The 19,850-nt window shown below is 34.3% G+C and overlaps 2 protein-coding genes across 2 annotated transcripts in view; both read right to left on the bottom strand.

Annotated features, from left to right (window-relative positions):
* Positions 1-19,850, bottom strand: part of LOC123536271 (sulfotransferase 1A1-like) — a 138,890-nt gene that overhangs the window by 111,821 nt on the left and 7,219 nt on the right. The gene's annotated exons all lie outside the window — the stretch shown is intronic.
* Positions 15-8,868, bottom strand: LOC123536564 (cysteine and glycine-rich protein 2-like). The gene is made up of 6 exons (XM_045319869.2): positions 8,711-8,868; positions 4,256-4,379; positions 2,373-2,547; positions 1,572-1,680; positions 1,045-1,138; positions 15-795 (listed from the first exon to the last, which is right to left on the bottom strand). The coding sequence occupies exons 2-6, from the start codon at positions 4,368-4,370 to the stop codon at positions 719-721; spliced, it is 570 nt and encodes a 189-aa protein (XP_045175804.2). The 5' UTR covers positions 4,371-4,379; positions 8,711-8,868; the 3' UTR covers positions 15-718.

Genomic DNA, 19,850 nt, shown 5'->3' on the forward strand with positions numbered 1-19,850 from the left:
AGAGGACTTTTCAATAAGTTTCAGAACATATTTATTGCACATACCATACTTGCGTAAAATACATAAAACAAATTTAATGAGCAAATTATGTACAATAAAAAGCAACTAGGAAATAGTAGTCAAATGCGAATATACAATGCATTGCTTTATGAAAGCAATACTTAATACGAGAAACCCGTGCATACGCATTTATGATGAAAATATTGAATATTTTAAACTACTACAACACCAGCACATTTATGAAGCGAACAGGCTGTCTTACACTCTAAGCATTAAACATTTATCTAATCCATGAATGAAATTACAAGATTACAGAGATATATGCATAAATAGTATTACAATTTTCTCCTTTAATATACACAAATGAGGAACTACCTTTCAAAGATATTCATGACAATTTCAAACGTACAGCTAAAGAAAATAACAAGATTTGTTATACTGTTGCGAACATAGTTATTTCATCACCAATTGTGTTTCCCTTCTTCATTTGTCAGTGTACAGTAAATCACTTATTTTTCTGGGATATTTTTGCATTTATACAAAAAAAAGAAATATTCTTAAACATAGAATGCCTTACAATAAATACTATAAGCAACTGATACAAAATTCCATGCGAAAATGCCTGACGACCTCGCCAGTATTTTATATAAATTTAAAACAATTTACATTCAAACACTACTCAGGCTTGTGTGCGTATGCCCTTTGTTGCGGCCGATTCTTATGTTCCGGTGGACAGACATCCAGCACCAATACCAAACCCATAACCGGAAGTCCCAAAATTCTTTGCGTAACATCCTGTAATAAGATTACATAGTCAGTACAACAAAAACTCGTGCAAAAGCTCACGGGAGTTATGAAAGTAGTCCGGCAGCATATAATACAAAAGGTACAATACGGAATTTAAAAGGTACAATACGGATTTTTTTCTGTCTGTTCATTGAAATACAAGCCGATTTTTTACAGAATTTATATAGGTATATAATAATAATAATAATAATAATAATAATAAATTATCGCTGTTTGCATGATCTATGTGTGTTTTACCTTTACAGTATATCTCCTTCTCATGCCTGTTCAAAGCACTAGGGTCCAGTTTCTTATTGCATAGTTTACAAGTACAACAGGACTTGTGCCAAGGCTGAAAAAAAGATTAGTTTCCTTGTATAATCTGTGGCGGAAAATGACGGATTTGTGTAAGCTAAGGGAGCTGGTATCGAAACTTTGCGATGTAAACGTTTATACATTTGATCAAAGTTTCGTTTTGTTAAAATGCTTCCTGCATTTCTGTCTTTACCTTTCAAAGAAAGAGATGATGTCTGCGCTAGAATACTTTTACAGTTCTACATAATTTTACCAACAGGCAAACCGTTCAAAGAATAGTTGTGTAAGATCATCATTTGTTCTTTGGTCGTGATCAATGTTTTTGAGTCTTTCCATATATAATGAATAACTCTGTTTTGGACTACTTCAAAGAAATATCCTATGTAAGCAAAAATTTAATCAGTGACTCTCTTCAATAATTTAAAACAAAGGTTCCAGTTAATATATATTTGGATCATCACAATACCTACATCTGCCATCCCATTGGCTTTCTCCATTTCATAGACAGCTCTACCACATCTTCCGCAGGCATTTGGACCTCCGTACGAGCCTCCAACATGACCTTCTTGTGGCCGGTTTCTTAAAAATATACGTGTACTATCTAAAATTCAAATAGTCCAAATAGGTCTAGGGCTCAGACAGCTGACACTTTTACTTTCATTGTTTGGGCCTTAAAGATTCGAGACCGGTTTCCAGTGAAACATGGTACGGTAACTGTGAATGGGCGTTTAGCCGTTCGAACACAAATACAAGATGGTCGCCATAAGGGCCGACATAATGGAAAACCACTGAATTTCTTATAACGTTTAAATGTCTGAGCTCTTAGATCATATTGGTTAGAGGTAATTTACTAAATAACCACACGGGAAAAATGTCCAGTAATGTCGACTGATGTACACTTTGTTATACATGTAATTCGAAAAATGACACAAGGGTACAAAGCATTTAACGTCCATAAAAAAAGTCGTGATAGCAGCCTGAAAATGGCTGGTAGATTTCAATCCACCCAACAGAATATTTTTGTCATGTGCCTAGCAATAAACTAACAGCGCTTTTATACTTGATCAAAAATGATTCTGTATATACACCAACTAACAGCACCCGTCAAAAGCAAACCGTGATATCCATACAGATACATTTTTTTTTCTTACAACTAAAATGGTTGTAAGAATATAAAATTCTCAAAAGCACAACTTCCTGAATTGCTAATAGTTCTTACTCTCAGCCATATTTGCTTTACAATGGATTTCACTTTTTAATGAATGTCTTACGTCATCCCGCCACTTGTGTTGCCAAACTGTTCTCCGGTCTCCATGCTCAAAGCACCAGCACCCTGACCAAAGCCATACCCCTTGGGTCCGAACTTCTTTCCATGGCAACCCTTGCAGTAGATCATTCCCTCGTGCTCGGCACACGTCGTGCTGTCAAGCATCTTGTTGCACATGCCTGTAAGAAAACGTATCGTGTTGAGGATTGAAATCCACATTCTTTCGGTTTTGAAAATTCTTAAAGGACCTAAAACAAACAGCTGCTGGGCTGTATTTTCCTGAGAGGTAAATATCGCAAAAAAATGCGAATATTCTGTATTGCCGCTTAACGAAAACAACATTAAAGTAAATAACGGTCGTGGTGGCTATAAAAGCATATGCTATATACGCAATGGACAGGGCGTCCATTCTCAAAATTACCTTGCAGATACCAGATATACGCACTAATTACCACGGTAATAAACATAATAAGTAACGATTCTAGTATCACTTCGTATATAGCACTGTACTCATACAAAATGACATACTATATGTATTTGCTGACGTTTAAAATTAAATCTTTCTTGATCCCGAAAAAATAGGTCCGGACCAAATGATTATGATTAGCTCTATCATTCTTGATGACCGTTAGGTTTATAGGATTGATTCACTTTTAGTATGCATGTTACAAAATCAGACTCCTACATAACTTTTCCTTAAACGTAGTTATTGAATAAACTTCGGAAAACTCATGATTGTAACAGCCCAATGAAAAGATAGCATTTTAAAACTGGTTCTATAATATTGCAGCCACAAATATTTCATAGTAACATTCCAGACTAAGAAGGCAACAACCCATAAAATTTCTAGACTATTATTAACATTTCTCTTCCGTCTACTTATGAAATCTACGTTCTCTTTCTAGCTGATAGACTGAAATATCAATTTTAGAAATGCGGTTTGGTATCATGCCAAACTATGTGCGAGTTATGTCAGAAGTTCTTGTTTTTCTATAATGTTCATCAGTAGCTGCTTGTTCGCATCAAGTTGGCGCTTTCCAGGTAAACAGCTTCAAAATTACTCATTATCTGTGTTAGAGAACTGTTTTATTAAATTTCTAAGCACATTGGAATGCCAAGGTATATGTACACAAACTATAAACAATGTGTAGTAAATGATCATAGGATGTACTTTACGATCTCTAGACTCAAAAAAATAAAACTTCACATACGTTTGATCATATGTAAGCCATGTGATGACGTGTTAACTCAATATAACTTTATTCGCTCTAGTACGTCAAATTCCCCCGAATGCATTCCTGTTTGACATGTTTTCATTATCATTTTGTTTGTTTGTTTGTTTGTTTTAGGCTCCCTTAGCATAGCATAAGGGAAGCACACTCAATACTCCCCATTTCGAGAGGGACACACACGTATTACTCTCCGTTTCGCAATCGCCTCCTACACGTATGCATAATAACTGACTTTCTGGCAGAATTATGAAGTATAAGTATATGAAATTTGTCGCTGACCTTTCACTTTTCTCCAGAGTCAGAAGAATATTTCATTAGTTTAGTTTAGTCATATTTTATCGCTTATTACTATTTACATTTATAATAACAAATATCAAACAATGTACATGTATAGCCAAGAAAATAAGCAAATGGGTCGGGCCACAAGTTCTTACAACATCAGTAAACGGCCCTTCCCAATATAAATAATATAAAGTAACTAGGCGGGGAAAACAAAATAGATATGATAAGTTGTGATATTATTATTGAAATCATGAATTTGTAATTTAATGATGGTTTCATTAAACAGTCATCCCTAAAGTAATACTTTTTCCGTCTTTTTTTTTGTGGCGATCGGTCAGTTAAGACAATAAAATTTGTAATTTTGTAAACTTACCACATTTAAAACAGAATTTATGCCATTTCTTCCCGCCTGCTAACCTCTCTTCGGCCGCGTACACGGACTTTCCGCACAATGGGCATTTAGCCTGATCTGGAGGCTTGAACGGCATTGTCGGTCTCTAAATTAAACAAAACATGTGTGAGTTATTTGAAAGTTACGTCTAAACATAATTGATGTAGAATAAAGTGATGAGAGATCGTTAATATTGTATTTGTTTTAATTTCAATTTATAAACATTCTGAGACTTTTCACATTAAGAAAAAAAATATTTTTCTTGTAATACCATGCCATATTTATTTTAGTACATAACTTTTCTGTTGCTTTATAATTTAATGACTGTATAAGAAACTGCATATGCTTATTAAGGTCTAGTCGAACTACCAAAAGAGAAGCAATCCCCTCAATTGTTATTTCTTTGATGTTGTTCATTTCTTCAAGCGTCCACATAAGGATCTCGTTAACAGTTTTTATCTTACTTAATGTTGATTATATTACGGCCAAAATAACAGCGATTGTAATCTTCGAAACATAGTTTAATCGTTCGTTTATTGTATGTGTTTTGTATAACATTACCATTTGTAATTCAGTCTTATGCCTGAATAAATTTGAACTGAACTGAAATGATATTGAGGGACAAAACTGAAAGTTGTGGTCAAGTACAAAATTTAGTAGTTTTTTTTGTAATATTACCATTAAGGTATTAAAGTACAACCAATACACTCTAATAGTCTATTTCTTACTATAATGTTACATCTCAGATTCCAAATAATTCGCCATGAAAGTTGTCAGCTACACGCACAAAGCAGATAAAGTTGGTAACTGACGGCCCGGTGTTCATCTGTATTCAGACTATGTTTTATTTACAGAATGTAACTCCTGGGGCTATTCTAATTTTGCCTAATTATACCCCTTTTTCTTCTCAAAACAGATAATCAGAGATCAGAAAAAAAATGCTGAAGCAGTAAAAGCGAAAAGGCAGAAATTAGAAAAAGTATTTTGAAATATTTAGTGGGTAGGGACATTAGCTATAAATGAAACAGTGCTTGGAAACTGCGAAATAAACAAACAAACCAAAGCCGTATGATATCGGGTATGATAGTGGCACCGTTTACAAATAATAAAAGGCAACCATCTTATCGGAAAGTTGGGAACTGGTTGTTTTAATCGATTTATCGTAAGTCAGCCTCACATTTACCCTAAATTTAACAAAATAGATGATTGATGCAAATAAAACGTCTGCTCTATCATTAATGACAATATACTCAATTATAGATAAGACGTATATGCTTTTGTTCTAACAATAAATGTCACTACTCTTGTTGTGTTTTTTTTTCTTTTCTCGTTCTGACATTTAGAGTAGTTGCAGCAATCACTTCTACACTTCTCTGCTTATCTTAAGACGTAATACGCGATTTAACACTTGTGAATGTTTTCTTCAATTAAGATGCACATGCGCAAAAACGAGCGCATTTTCTCTACGTACGCGCACTCAGCAAGTAAACAGACGATTTATCAATCAACTTGTCTATTCAGATTTGCATATATCATAGATGTGTGTATTCTAAAATTCAATGAAACGTTTTGAAACTTAGTTCCAAATGGCTTTTCTGTGCCGAAAAACTTACATAAGGTCATCATGCTATACGAAACGTCACCTGTAAAAATTGTCCTTGACCTTGCGTCATCGCAGATCTCAACAAAACAAAGTCGAAAGCAATTGCTTTTCCAGTTTATGCCAAAGAATAATTCGTTTAACAATCCTTTTTACAGACCATACGCAAGCATGCTTTATAGAAAAAGCCATTATTCTATATAAACAAGGATCTCTAGTAGGAAAGATGTAGTCAGATTCAAGTAGATGCTGGTTACAAAAACATAGTTTAAAGGATCCTCAAAGGTGCGTACTTGTAAATATAATTTGAAATATGATATTAAGGCGAGCATTGAGAAGAAATATATGCAAGATCAGAGATACGCTGGAAATGAATTTAATGAGCAACGTTGCCGATTGAGTCATGATGAGCGACCTATCCTTTCTTCTTCCAGCATACCGGTGCATCTATCTGCTGATTATGTATCTAAATTCTGAGAAATATGCCTATCAGCTATATTTGTATATCAAAACCAAGGTTTATCATCGACGTATTTTCTGAGTCACTGTTTAAGAATTTCTCTGTTACTGAATCTATAAGAGAAATCTTTAAGAAGATATTTTGGAAGGACAGAACGCAACGATGCAAAACAATATTATAAGACTCGATTTAACTGAGTTTGTTCATCAGCGGTATAATAAAGTGTGCAACACCCATCACGGTCCTCTACCATCGGCTTTAAATGCATTGGTCTATGATTCCAAAAGAATACACAAGTCCAAATACAGGGCGACAGGGCGACAACTATTTGAGCCGTCTATTCCGATCCGCATTTTATTACCAGCGAAAGGTTCAATTAATATCACAATGCAATGACGTTTTAAAGTAAAAATGTATTTAAGAATTCAAATAAAACCAAATGCGAATAGACTCGCCAGACGCAAACTTGAACTGTGAATTAATTTATACCTGTAATATCTTAAAGTGAAAGAAATAATGAAGAAATTTTATAAGATTCTTTCACTGGTTATAGGTGCAGATGGATATATCCGTCCTCGAGGGTAACTGTTTAGGTGGTAACGAGGTTCTACCAGAATTCGCAACCCGACCGGATGTTCCGGTATTTTCCCCTGCTGACCATTAACCCCGGGTGAACATGACTCTTTTTTACTTGCACTACGATATATTAAGAAATAATAATTATAAAAAAAGTCAATCGTACGTCTTCTCTTTTCTGAAGTTATTCTCGATGGCAAAGGGTTATTTAAAACAAAAGCCGGAAACTACTCCGCAACAGATCCAAATCAAAACCCAAATAACACATTGTTAGTTTGTTTTGTAAACAGTGCATGGTACGTTTTGTTTAGGAAAGTGCTTGTATGAATCGAGCATAAATATGCTTAACAGAACCCGTCGACTGAAGGTTATTTTAATTTTTATTCCTTGTATTTCAAGAAAAAAATTCTGTCATTAATATCTATAATATCGGTTCGTAATTACGTATCGTTTGGAAACACGGTCGCTAACATACCCTCGGGCGGTAATGATTCCCTCTGCCTACCAGGGAAAGTATAATGTAAACCGAGCACCAGCGTCATAGAAATTCGTTACACAGGAAAAAACCATTGTCTAAAATGTCGTGTCACAACTGCAGTAAAACCTTTGGTACAATTTCAGTTCTATAAAAGTATAATAAGCTGATATGTAGGAAAAAAAATACTTATTTTATTAACGATTTTTAGTACTTTTGCACAATTATAGGAATGAAAAATGATCTTACAACATGTTTTTCTGCCTGAAACAGGCTGTTTTCATCTCACTCGACATGACTTGCCAAAAATCCAACCGGTTTTATCAATTTGCACGCTGCCGAGTTCGTATACCGTATAATGGCAGGTGTAATTTATATATCGCAGCACGGTTAAAAATACGGAATCCATTTGGTTATTAAAGTAATAATGTCTTTCGTAGCAGACGGGTTTTCTGAATTATTTACCGTGTGAAATAATCGATATCTTAAAATCAAACCCCTTTGATTTTATGCTTATAACTACCTCAGTATGCTTTAAAAATGAGTATTACGACTGCATATTTTAATATTTAGAGTATTGATCTTTCTTTAGAAAAAGGGAAATAAAAATCCAGAGATACCATGGGAAGGTTCCTCTATTCCAAGTATATTACTCGACAACAATTTTTAGAAAAATCATAACGGTACTCTGCAACAGATTCCAAAACCGTAACAAACATTGTTATATTCGTCTTTGACATAAACTTATCGACTTTTGCGTTGATACGGGAATATTAGTATTTCGCGCTAATGCTTCAATCCTGCTATTAAGAAAGTGTGTCTAAAATAATAATCCGTTCGACTGAAAAAAATTTATATTATTATACTCATATCGTGGCGAGAAAAAGATCTGCACGGTTATTATGAATGAGAATTATTCGTGGGTAACTGTTTTTGTGTTAACTCGTAGAACCCGAGGTTGCTAATCATTACCCGGCGGGTTCATCTGACCACATTCCAGATTGAAGAATTTATAAAGAAAAACGCGCTACGAACATTTCATTACGTAAAAACCGTAAAAAGGAAATATAATAACATTTGTTAACGACAAAATCGTCTATGAAATGCGTAAAACTTATTTATCAGTTATTCATTCCTTTTGAAGTTAAACTATTTTGGCGCATTATGTTTATTGCAAAAAAATATTATAATGTTTTAAATAGCGCGAATTTTATATAATGTCACATTTTTTGCACTATTAAGAAATGACAATAATAGTATACTTTACAAAAGAAAATGTTTATCTATCATGCACAGAAACCCAAGGAAAACTGTTTATCATCTCACCTGAAATGAACTTTGTATCCAAAATATCCAAACGGTTTTGATCAAAATTTTGCACGCGTGCCGAAGTTTTCTATCTACCTGTATAAAACCTTGCGCACGGTTTATTTTATAGTAACGAGCAAGACGGTTGGAAACAGGAGTCTACGGTTTTTTTATACATGTTATATTAAAGTTATATGTCTTACTCGTAGCAGTATGAGGTTTTCTGAAATGTAATTTACGAGTAAATAATCGAGATATATGCTCTTAAGAGATGCAGATAAAAGGCCCACTTTGATATATTATGCTTTTAAAACTACCATCAGTAATGTAGTTAACACAAGACGGGAGTAGTCTGGCTACCGACTGCATAATCTTTTTAATATTCTGACTTGATCTTTCTTGACTAGAAGAAAAGGGACATATAATAACTTTTGGAGTTAACTCCTATGAAAAAGAAACATGGGGGAGATGGTTCCCCATACAAATTCAAGTTTACGGTTACCTACGGACAACAAGTCTGTTTTAGATGGAATTCAGTAACGGACCGTCGTGACAATGACATGACTATTCTTGCCAAACGGCGTTAATCAAAATCCTGTCCTACTGTGATTTCAGTAACTATGCTAACATAAAGAAACATTTATCCACCTTTTGCGTTGAGGTGACGATATAATTATGTATATGGTGAGCGCAAAATGCTCGATCTCTCTTATTGAACTAGGTACCTCAAGTGCATGCATCGTTAATAGGTAATAATAATTCCATGTACCGTAAGTGAAAAAAAAAAAAATAAATATATACCTCACTTTGTGGCGGAGAGAAGTCAGCAAGGTAATTATGAATGTAGATTGTTTATGTAGGGATAACGCATGTTTTTTCGTGTTATAACATCTGCAGAATCCCGAAGGATTGGTTGGTACTCGAACCCGGCAGGGTGAGTGTACCACGATTCCCGAGGGATTCTGAAGATGTTATAACACGAAAAGAACATGCGCTAACGCTATTCTAGCATAAAACGCGTAAAAACCAGGTAAATGAATATTTTGTCCTCAACGACATTAAATTCTATGAAATGCGCGGTAAAGTCTACGTTATTTTAACGTTGATGTCATTTCCTTTTGAATTATCCGTTTTTGGCCCGTAATACGTTTACGCTTTGCCAAAGAACGCGCATATATAAAAAGGTGTTTTAACAGCACGGGAGCGCGAGAATCTGTCTATTAACACACGTTTTTTCTCCTGTTAAAACACCCCCGAAAAGTGACAATAACAGCAATCATATGCTTGCAGCACAAAGTGTTCTGTGTGTTTTAAATGAACATGTTATAGGTGGGCCGGTGGTCTAGTGGTAACACGCTTGACTGTCAATCCAGAGGTCCGGAATTCGATCCAGGCACTGGAAATTTCTGAGATGCTTTTGAGTGTCTCCCATCTAACTAAGAGGCCTGTGCTGGTTCTTCCCAGACGGCTTCGCGTGTATCGGTGGTATACACCGGGCACGTTAAAGAACCAGACTGCCTATTCGCAAAGAGCTAGGCTAAGAGACAGCCTATTTCTAAATATAATTTATTTTTTTATCTCACTCTGTCCCTCTGGTCAGATCGCTCTGTGTCTGTACTAGTAGAGGATAAATTTCGCGCCCTGTGTGGCTGCGTTTGCTATATGTAAATCGCTTTTGAACGTGTTTATCATGAAAAGGGCGCTATATAAATCTGGTATAATAATAATAATATTGTAGATACAAAGAATTGATATAAATACCAGATCAGGAGAAATCAGTAACCATTTTCACTTGCTAAATTGCGAGACAGCCTAATCTCAATCCCCACATTTACTAATTCTTTGGTAAAAGCAATATAGGCCTAAGCTGGTTTTCAGTTCTTTTAATTTCAATATGAAGCTAGACTTAAGAGAAATGAGACAAACTGATAAATTATTAACTTTCCACTAAATTGTAAGTTGTAGATTGTATCTGAAAGAATAATTCAAAATGAATGTTGTATATATGTACCATGTAAAATATCGAGGGATGAGCGCAATACTGCCGTAACTACTTCTTTATTCACTATAGGAGTATTGTGCTCAACCCTCGATATGTATCTTGCTTTTCTGTGTACTATAACACCACATTGTGTATGTGGTGGTGTTTATGCCAATAAGATCTTGACTTTTTAAAATATGTATACAACATAATTACAAAGAGTATCAAACTAAGGGGCCTCCATGAGTTAAGGTTGCTGGCATTGAATCACTTGTCCCGTCGGAGTTGAAACTTTCCTTTGGTGTAGACTTCTTCATATTAGGAATTATCTTGTTAGCTAACGGAAGGTGCTGACCCATGCCTGAAACAATTTTCGGATTAGTACCTGGGATCTTCCTTCACCATTCAAATGCTAACCATAAGCTCTACATCGTCTCCTTGTAAGTCTTAGCCCAACAAACACAAAACGTATACGGAACAAAAAAATAAAACATCAAAATAAATAACTTTAATCATTCCGTTCCCGTACCCGGTCTTTGTAAATAGTTATCCTAACACTTATACAAAGAGAGCTTTTCGTTTTCCATAATTGTTATTGAAGTCAGTACTGAAAAAAACGTAAGTGTTTCATAATCAAATCTTATGCTCACATTAAGAACCTGATTGACACATCGATGTGTAGGCCTGATGGAGGGATTTTTTTATTATCATTATTATTTTATTTTATTTTTTATTTTTTTATCTATAGCTATCCTGGGCATTGTTTGGACTGAAACAAAAATGCTATAAATAATAAGATGAAATACTTTTCAGAGACAAGCAACATCAACAACATTTACGTGAACCTGGCGTTATAAGTTGTATATGTAGTGTTGTCTTAAGATACAATATTTTCTTTAATTACAAATTTAAAACTGACACTGTCACTGCCAACCTGTTGTTTAATTGCGACATAATTAATCTTAAAGTCGACAACCCATAATTTAAGTGTCGTTGTAGAGAGCGGGAAAATAATATATCAAGGTATTCACTGTTCCCTAAACAAACAGTTTGATATCGGTCAGGTAGATTGATAGGTCTCTCCTCCCTATGAAACTGCTTTATCTCCATCTTTTTGTTTTTTACTACTTTTAAGGCCGTCTCGATTACTGGCCATCTATCTTTGATACATCAACGTGACCATGTGTTTGCCTTATTTGACGCTTTATTATGTACAATTCAGAAATAAATACCAAACCTAGCCTGTAATACCATAGAAAGTCAACATTGTCAGTAGTCTTAATGTTAATTTTAAAATGTTAAATTGACATAGATCTACAACGTTTTATGAAATCTTATTCTCTAATTCTTCAAACTATTATAAATATTAAGAAAATATATAAACCTAAATGTATTTTTGGAAAGCGACACATGTGATGGAGAAGATTCTCTTACTAATGTGTAAAAAATGTCTTAATTTCGTAGTCATAAGTAAAGAACATAGGCACTACTAATCAGTTTAGAGACTTCAAAACCATGATGTTAAATGCCAAATGCTCAATGACCAGTGTTGATTGCTCTACGCGCGTAGCGCATCTCAGATCCTTAATTTCAAATGCCAAATGATATGCTAAATGCATAATTCCAAGTTCACATTAACATGTACTTTAATTCTTTCTGTTAGTATACAATATGTGATCAATATTTCAAGGCATACCAGGTTCAACTTCTACGACGACCGAAATTGTTTGATCTGAAAAGTTTAGTAAAAGGTTTCAAATGAAAGAAAAAATGTAACTACAGGTAAACAATCACTACATAAAAGATACATTTATTCGTTCCTGAAGCATTTAGCTCATCGCATTGAGTATTATATGCTCATGGTGATTAACACGGCGCACTGTTACGATACAGTACAGTAACAAATTATACCAGTACTCAGCCAAATTTCAGTACCCACTACACTTTTTGGTAGCGCAATAGTAAGAATCGTTGGAGAAGTACTTGCCAGTACCTGTAATCTGTTTGTCCCATTACAGTTAGCCAAAAACAGGAGATAACTAGAATGAGCAACAATTTGAAGTCTTTTATGTGTTGAAACATCACCTGGCAGGGTGATTTTAGTGGTATGCCTGGTTGGTATTTTCCCCAGCAGGTGAGTTTTTTACCTCTCTTGAGCAGAGTATATGTTTCTTCCTCCACTGGTGTTGCGGAAAACTCTGGTGGGAATGCTGGCATGGTAAAATGTTCCACAGCAAAGAAATTATTTCTGCCATTGTTCATACATTTAAAGAAACTTCCGCTTTAGTACAGAAATAACTGGGCCAACAGTAATGTAATTCAGAATTTGATGTGGTGCACTGCTACGTACAATGTAGTGCATTTTCAAAACTTGGTCAAAGATTATAAAAGATCGTAACAACCCGAAAGACATTCACTGTGGTAAAAAAAGTACAGGCTATTGCGGTTTTATTCCTGTTCTAATAAGGTTAATTAAGGTTCTGTTACGATTGCTTTTTCTTAAACACCCGGAGCAATCCGGGGATAGGAATTTCGGCACTCATCCGGAAGCCCATCCGGGGCAACGTGATTCTAGCTTTAACTGACTGTGCCAAAAGCTAGAATCACACTGCCCCGGATAGAACTCGTACCTCATTCGTAAGTCATCCGATGTATCCTTTCAGAAATCGTGAGCATCCGGGGGGAAGGGTGCGAAGTTTCGAACATGCTCAAAAAAAATTCCATTAATGTTCAGTTCTGAAAAGATTGCCACAGATCTTAAAAGATCGTAACAGTCCGGAAGACAATCACTGTGTAGGCATAGGAAAAAGAGATCAATATAATTGCACCTTTACTAATCCTACCAGGTGTTCTGTATTACAAAAGTGCTTCTATTGTGACATTTCGGTACAAGCAAAACTGTATTATCTGCACTATAAGATACTTACTGGTATTTCAATTTATTATCGGCTTGTTATAAGTTATTTTTTACCATAAGTAAGTTGACAAAATCATAGGAACCAGTGGTTCAGGGTTAAATCAAACACATATTAATAAATCCTTAACGATTTTGTTGTGCAAAAATGTATATTATTGTGTTTTAAATCGTTTTCATTTTCTACTCTATTGTGTAATTGCAAGGGAAATAAACTAATAAATATCTCTGCTTTAAAGTACTAGCCCAAGGCAAGAGTTGACATTCTTTGCGGATCACAACTTTGAATTAAATATTAAAATTTCTGTTATTGATATTAGCAAAACTATCATACATTGCACATTTGTGAAATCATTTTTGTTAATTTCAAGGACTTAGAAATCAATTTCTAGACTTTATTTAATTAATGTATTTCTATCAATGAAAATGTTAGGGTCTATCTCTACACTGTGGTCAAAAATACGAGCTATTATGGTTTTATTCCGGTTCTAATGAGGTAATTAAGGTTCTGTTATGATTACATTAGAAATTTATAACGTAACAAATTCGGAAACCCCAATTTTTCTTACATATCCGGAGCTATCCGGGGATGGGAATCCGTAACTCATCCGCAAGCCCATCCGGGACAGTGTGATTATATTAGTTTGGAGCATTATTTAAAGGTCCTCATCCAAGTTTGTTCAAGTAAGGGCACTTGATCCACTTTAAGGGGCAGGTAGAAGCTGAATTGTGTTTATTATTATTATAATCATCATCATTTATTATTACTTTTATTACTATATTAATATGTCTTTTCCCACACACAATACAGAAAGTCTACATCATTGTTTATTTGGCACCTGCCCAGTGTCAGGTTAGGTAGAACAGATTGGATGAACAACTTAAGCATTGCACGGTGCAAAAAAGGGGGCAACTTCATTCCCAAGTGTTTTAGTGCAATAGACATGGAAAACTTTAAGTGTTGTATGGGGCCAGAAATTGGAAAACTCTACTTACTTTACTTTATTATTATTATTATTATCATTATCATCATCAGCATCATCATCATCATTTATTATTACTATTATTACTATATTAATATGTTTTTTGCAGCACACAATGCAGAAAGTCTACATCACTGTTTTTTGGAAACTGCCCAGTGTCAGGTTAGGTAGAACAGTTGGATGCACAACTTCAGCATTGCATGGTGCAAAAAGGGGGGGCTACTTCATTCCTAAGTGTTTTAGTGCAATAGACATGGAAAACATTTAGTGTTGTTTGGGGCCAGGAACTGGAAAACTCTACTTACATTACCACTATTATTATTATTGTTATTATTATCATCATCATCATCAACATCATTTATTATTACTGTTATTTCTATATTAATATGTCTTTTGCCACACACAATACAGAAAGTCTACATCACTGTTCTTTTAGCACCTGCCCAGTGTCAGGATAGGTAGAACAGATTGGATGAACAACTTTAGCATTGCATGGTGCAAAAAAGGGGCAACTTCATTCCCAAGTTATTTAGTGCAACAGACATGGAAAACCTTAAGTGTTGTATGGGGCCAGAAACTGAAAAACTCTATTTAGATAATTATTATTATTATTATTATTATTATTATTATTATTATTACCATCATCATCACCATCATCATTTCATCATCATCATCATCATCATCATCATCATTTATTATTATTACTATTATTACTATATTAAAATGTCTTTTGCCACAAACAATACAGAAAGTCTACATCACTGGTTTTTTGGCACCTGCCCAGTTTCAGGCTAGGTAGAACAGATTGGATGAAAAACTATACCATTGCATGGTGCAGAAAAGGGGTCAGCTTCATACCCAAGTATTTTAGTGCAATGGACATGGAAAACCTTAAGTGTTGTATAGGGCTAGAAACCGAAAAACTCTACTTACATAATTATTATTATTATTATTATCATCATCATCACCATCATCATTTCATCATCATCATCATCATAATCATCATTTATTATTATTACTATTATTAATATATTAATATGTCTTTTGCCACACACAATACAGAAAGTCTACATCACTGTCTTTTTTGGGGCAACTGCCCAGTGTCAGGCTAGGTAGAACAGATTGGATGAACAACTTTAGCATTGTATGGGGCAAAAAAGGGGGACAACTTCATTCCCAAGAGTTTTAGTGCAATAGACATGGAAAACCTTAAGTGTTGTATGGGGCCATAAACTGGAAAGCTCTACTTACATTATTATTATTATTATTATTATTGTTATCATTATCATCATTTATTATTACTATTATTACTATATTAATAAGTCTTTTGCCACATACAATATAGAAAGTCTACAACACTGTTTTTTCGCCACCTGCCAAGTTTCAGACTAGGTAAAACAGACTGGATGAACAACTTTAGCATTGCATGGTGCAAAAAAGGTGGGCAACTTCATTCCAAAGTGTTTTAGTGCAATTGACATGGAAAACCTGAAGTGTTATATGGGGCCAGAAACTGGAAAACCCTACTTACATAATTATTATTATTATTATTATCATCATTATCATCATCATCATCATAATCATTTATTATTATTACTATTATTACTATTATTAATATGTCTTTTGCCACACACAATACAGAAAGTCTACATCACTGTTTTTTTTTTGGCACCTGCCAAGTGTCAGGCTAGGTAGAACAGATTGGATGAACAACTTTAGCATTGCATGGTGCAAAAAAGGGGGGTAACTTCATTCCCAAGTGTTTTAGTGCCACAGACATGGAAAACTTAAAGTGCTATATGGGGCCAGAAATTGGAAAACCCTACTTACATAATTATTATCATTGTCATCATCATCATCATCATCATCATTTATATTACTATTATTACTATATTAATATGTCTTTCGCCACACATGATAAAGAAAGTCTACATCACTGTTTTTTTTTGCACCTGCCCAGTGTCAGTCTAGGTAAAACCGATTGGTTGAACAACTTTAGCATTGCATAGTGCAAAAAAAGGGGGGCAACTTCATTCCCAAGTGTTTTAGTGCAATAGACATGGAAAACCTTGTGTTGTTTCGGGCCAGAAACTGGAAAACTCTACTTACAGTATTATTTTTATTATTATTATTATTATCATCAGCAGCAGCATCATCATCATCAATGATTATTACTATTATTACTATATTAATATGTCTTTTTCCTCAAACAATACAGAAAATCTACATCACTGTTTTTTTTGCCACCTGTCTAGTTTCAGGCTAGGTAAAACAGATTGGATGAACAAATTTAGCATTGCATGGTGCAAAAAAGGGGGACAACTTCATTCCCAAGTGTTTTAGTGCAACAGAGATGGAAAACCTTAAGTGTTATATGGGGCCAGAAACTGGAAAACCCTACTCACATAATTATTATCATCATCATCATTATCATCATCGTCATCATTTATTATTACTATTATTATTATACTAATATGTCTTTCGCTCCACACAAAAAAGAAAGTCTACATCACTGTTTTTTTTTTTTTTTTTGCACCTGCCCAGTGTCAGCCTAGGTAGAACAGATTGGTTCAACAACTTTAGCATTGCATAGTGCAAAAAAGGTGGGCAACTTCATTCCCAAGTGTTTTAGTGCAATTGACATGGAAAACCTTAAGTGTTATATGGGGCCAGAAACTAGAAAACCCTACTTACATAATTATTATTATTATTATTATTATTATTATTATCATCATCATCATCATTATCATCATTATCACCATCATCATCATCATTTATTATTACTATTATTATTATATTAATTTGCCTTTCGCTCCACACAAACAAGAATGTCTACATCACTATTTTGTTTTTTGCACCTGCCCAGTGTCAGGCTAGGTAAAACGGATTGGTTGAACAACTTTAGCTTTGCATGGTGCAAAAAAGGGGGGCAACTTCATTCCCAAGTGTTTTAGTGCAACAGACATGGAAAACCTTAAGTGTTGTTTGGGCCAGAAACTGGAAAACTCTACTTACTTTATTATTATTATTATTATTATTATGATAATCATCAGCAGCATCATCATCATGATCATGATCATCATCATTTATTATTACTATTATTACTATTATATTAATATGTCTTTTGCCACACACAATACAGAAAGTCTACATCACTGTTTTTTTTTTTTTTTTTTTGGCACCTGCCCAGTGCCAGGCTAGGTAGAACATATTGGATGAACAACTTTAGCATTGTGTGGTGCTAAAAATGGGGACAACTTCATTCTCAAGTGTTTTAGTGCAATAGACATTCAAGATTCAAAATTATCAGGCGATGAAGGCCTACTTGCACATCTAGTGGGACCTCTGCCTAAATGGCATAAAATATATTTTAATTATTATCATTGTCATCATCATCATCATCATCATCATTTATATTACTATTATTACTATATTAATATGTCTTTCGCCACACATGATAAAGAAAGTCTACATCACTGTTTTTTTACACCTGCCCAGTGTCAGTCTAGGTAAAACCGATTGGTTGAACAACTTTAGCATTGCATAGTGCAAAAAAGGGGGGCAACTTCATTCCCAAGTGTTTTAGTGCAATAGACATGGAAAACCTTGTGTTGTTTCGGGCCAGAAACTGGAAAACTCTACTTACAGTATTATTTTTATTATTATTATTATTATCATCAGCAGCAGCATCATCATCATCAATGATTATTACTATTATTACTATATTAATATGTCTTTTTCCTCAAACAATACAGAAAATCTACATCACTGTTTTTTTTTTGCCACCTGTCTAGTTTCAGGCTAGGTAAAACAGATTGGATGAACAAATTTAGCATTGCATGGGGACAACTTCATTCCCAAGTGTTTTAGTGCAACAGAGATGGAAAACCTTAAGTGTTATATGGGGCCAGAAACTGGAAAACCCTACTCACATAATAATTATCATCATCATCATTATCATCATCGTCATCATTTATTATTACTATTATTATTATACTAATATGTCTTTCGCTCCACACAAAAAAGAAAGTCTACATCACTGTTTTGTTTTTGTTTTTTTGCACCTGCCCAGTGTCAGGCTAGGTAGAACAGATTGGTTCAACAACTTTAGCATTGCATAGTGCAAAAAAGGTGGACAACTTCATTCCCAAGTGTTTTAGTGCAATTGACATGGAAAACCTTAAGTGTTATATGGGGCCAGAAACTAGAAAACCCTACTTACATAATTATTATTATTATTATTATTATTATTATTATTATCATCATCATCATCATTATCATCATTATCATCATCATCATCATCATTTATTATTACTATTATTATTATATTAATTTGCCTTTCGCTCCACACAAGCAAGAATGTCTACATCACTATTTTGTTTTTGGCACCTGCCCAGTGTCAGGCTAGGTAAAACAGATTGGTTGAACAACTTTAGCTTTGCATGGTGCAAAAAAGGGGGGCAACTTCATTCCCAAGTGTTTTAGTGCAACAGACATGGAAAACCTTAAGTGTTGTTTGGGCCAGAAACTGGAAAACTCTACTTACTTTATTATTATTATTATTATTATGATAATCATCAGCAGCATCATCATCATGATCATGATCATCATCATTTATTATTACTATTATTACTATTATATTAATATGTCTTTTGCCACACACAATACAGAAAGTCTACATCACTGTTTTTTTTTTTTTTTTTTTGTTTTTTTTTGGCACCTGCCCAGTGCCAGGCTAGGTAGAACATATTGGATGAACAACTTTAGCATTGTGTGGTGCTAAAAATGGGGACAACTTCATTCTCAAGTGTTTTAGTGCAATAGACATTCAAGATTCAAAATTATCAGGCGATGAAGGCCTACTTGCACATCTAGTGGGACCTCTGCCTAAATGGCATAAAATATATTTTAATTATTTTATAGTTTGCGATAGTTGCATTTAAAGTATCTCGTAACAATTCATGCTGAATTTAGGTAGATCCATGATCATTTCCAGTTTTAACTGTATTTCGATACCTAAGTTAAGTTTAGACCTAACCGTCTCCAAGGAGCTAGAAAATTCAATTGAGGCATCTATATATTTTACGCAACAATTACACATTCGCGAAAATCTTTTGTTTAAAAAGCATAATAAATAATCAAGTGAACATAGATGACTTTAAAATACGTCAATCTGTTTTATTTAGAAAGAGTACCCGGGCCAAATACGAAACTAACTCCTTAGCTATTAAAATGGAAACTATTTCCTTAGCTCTGAAAAGGGACATAGCTTTATTAATG

The sequence above is a fragment of the Mercenaria mercenaria genome, chromosome 17 (genome assembly GCF_021730395.1).
Source record: "Mercenaria mercenaria strain notata chromosome 17, MADL_Memer_1, whole genome shotgun sequence".
In the NCBI taxonomy this organism is placed as follows: domain Eukaryota; kingdom Metazoa; phylum Mollusca; class Bivalvia; order Venerida; family Veneridae; genus Mercenaria; species Mercenaria mercenaria.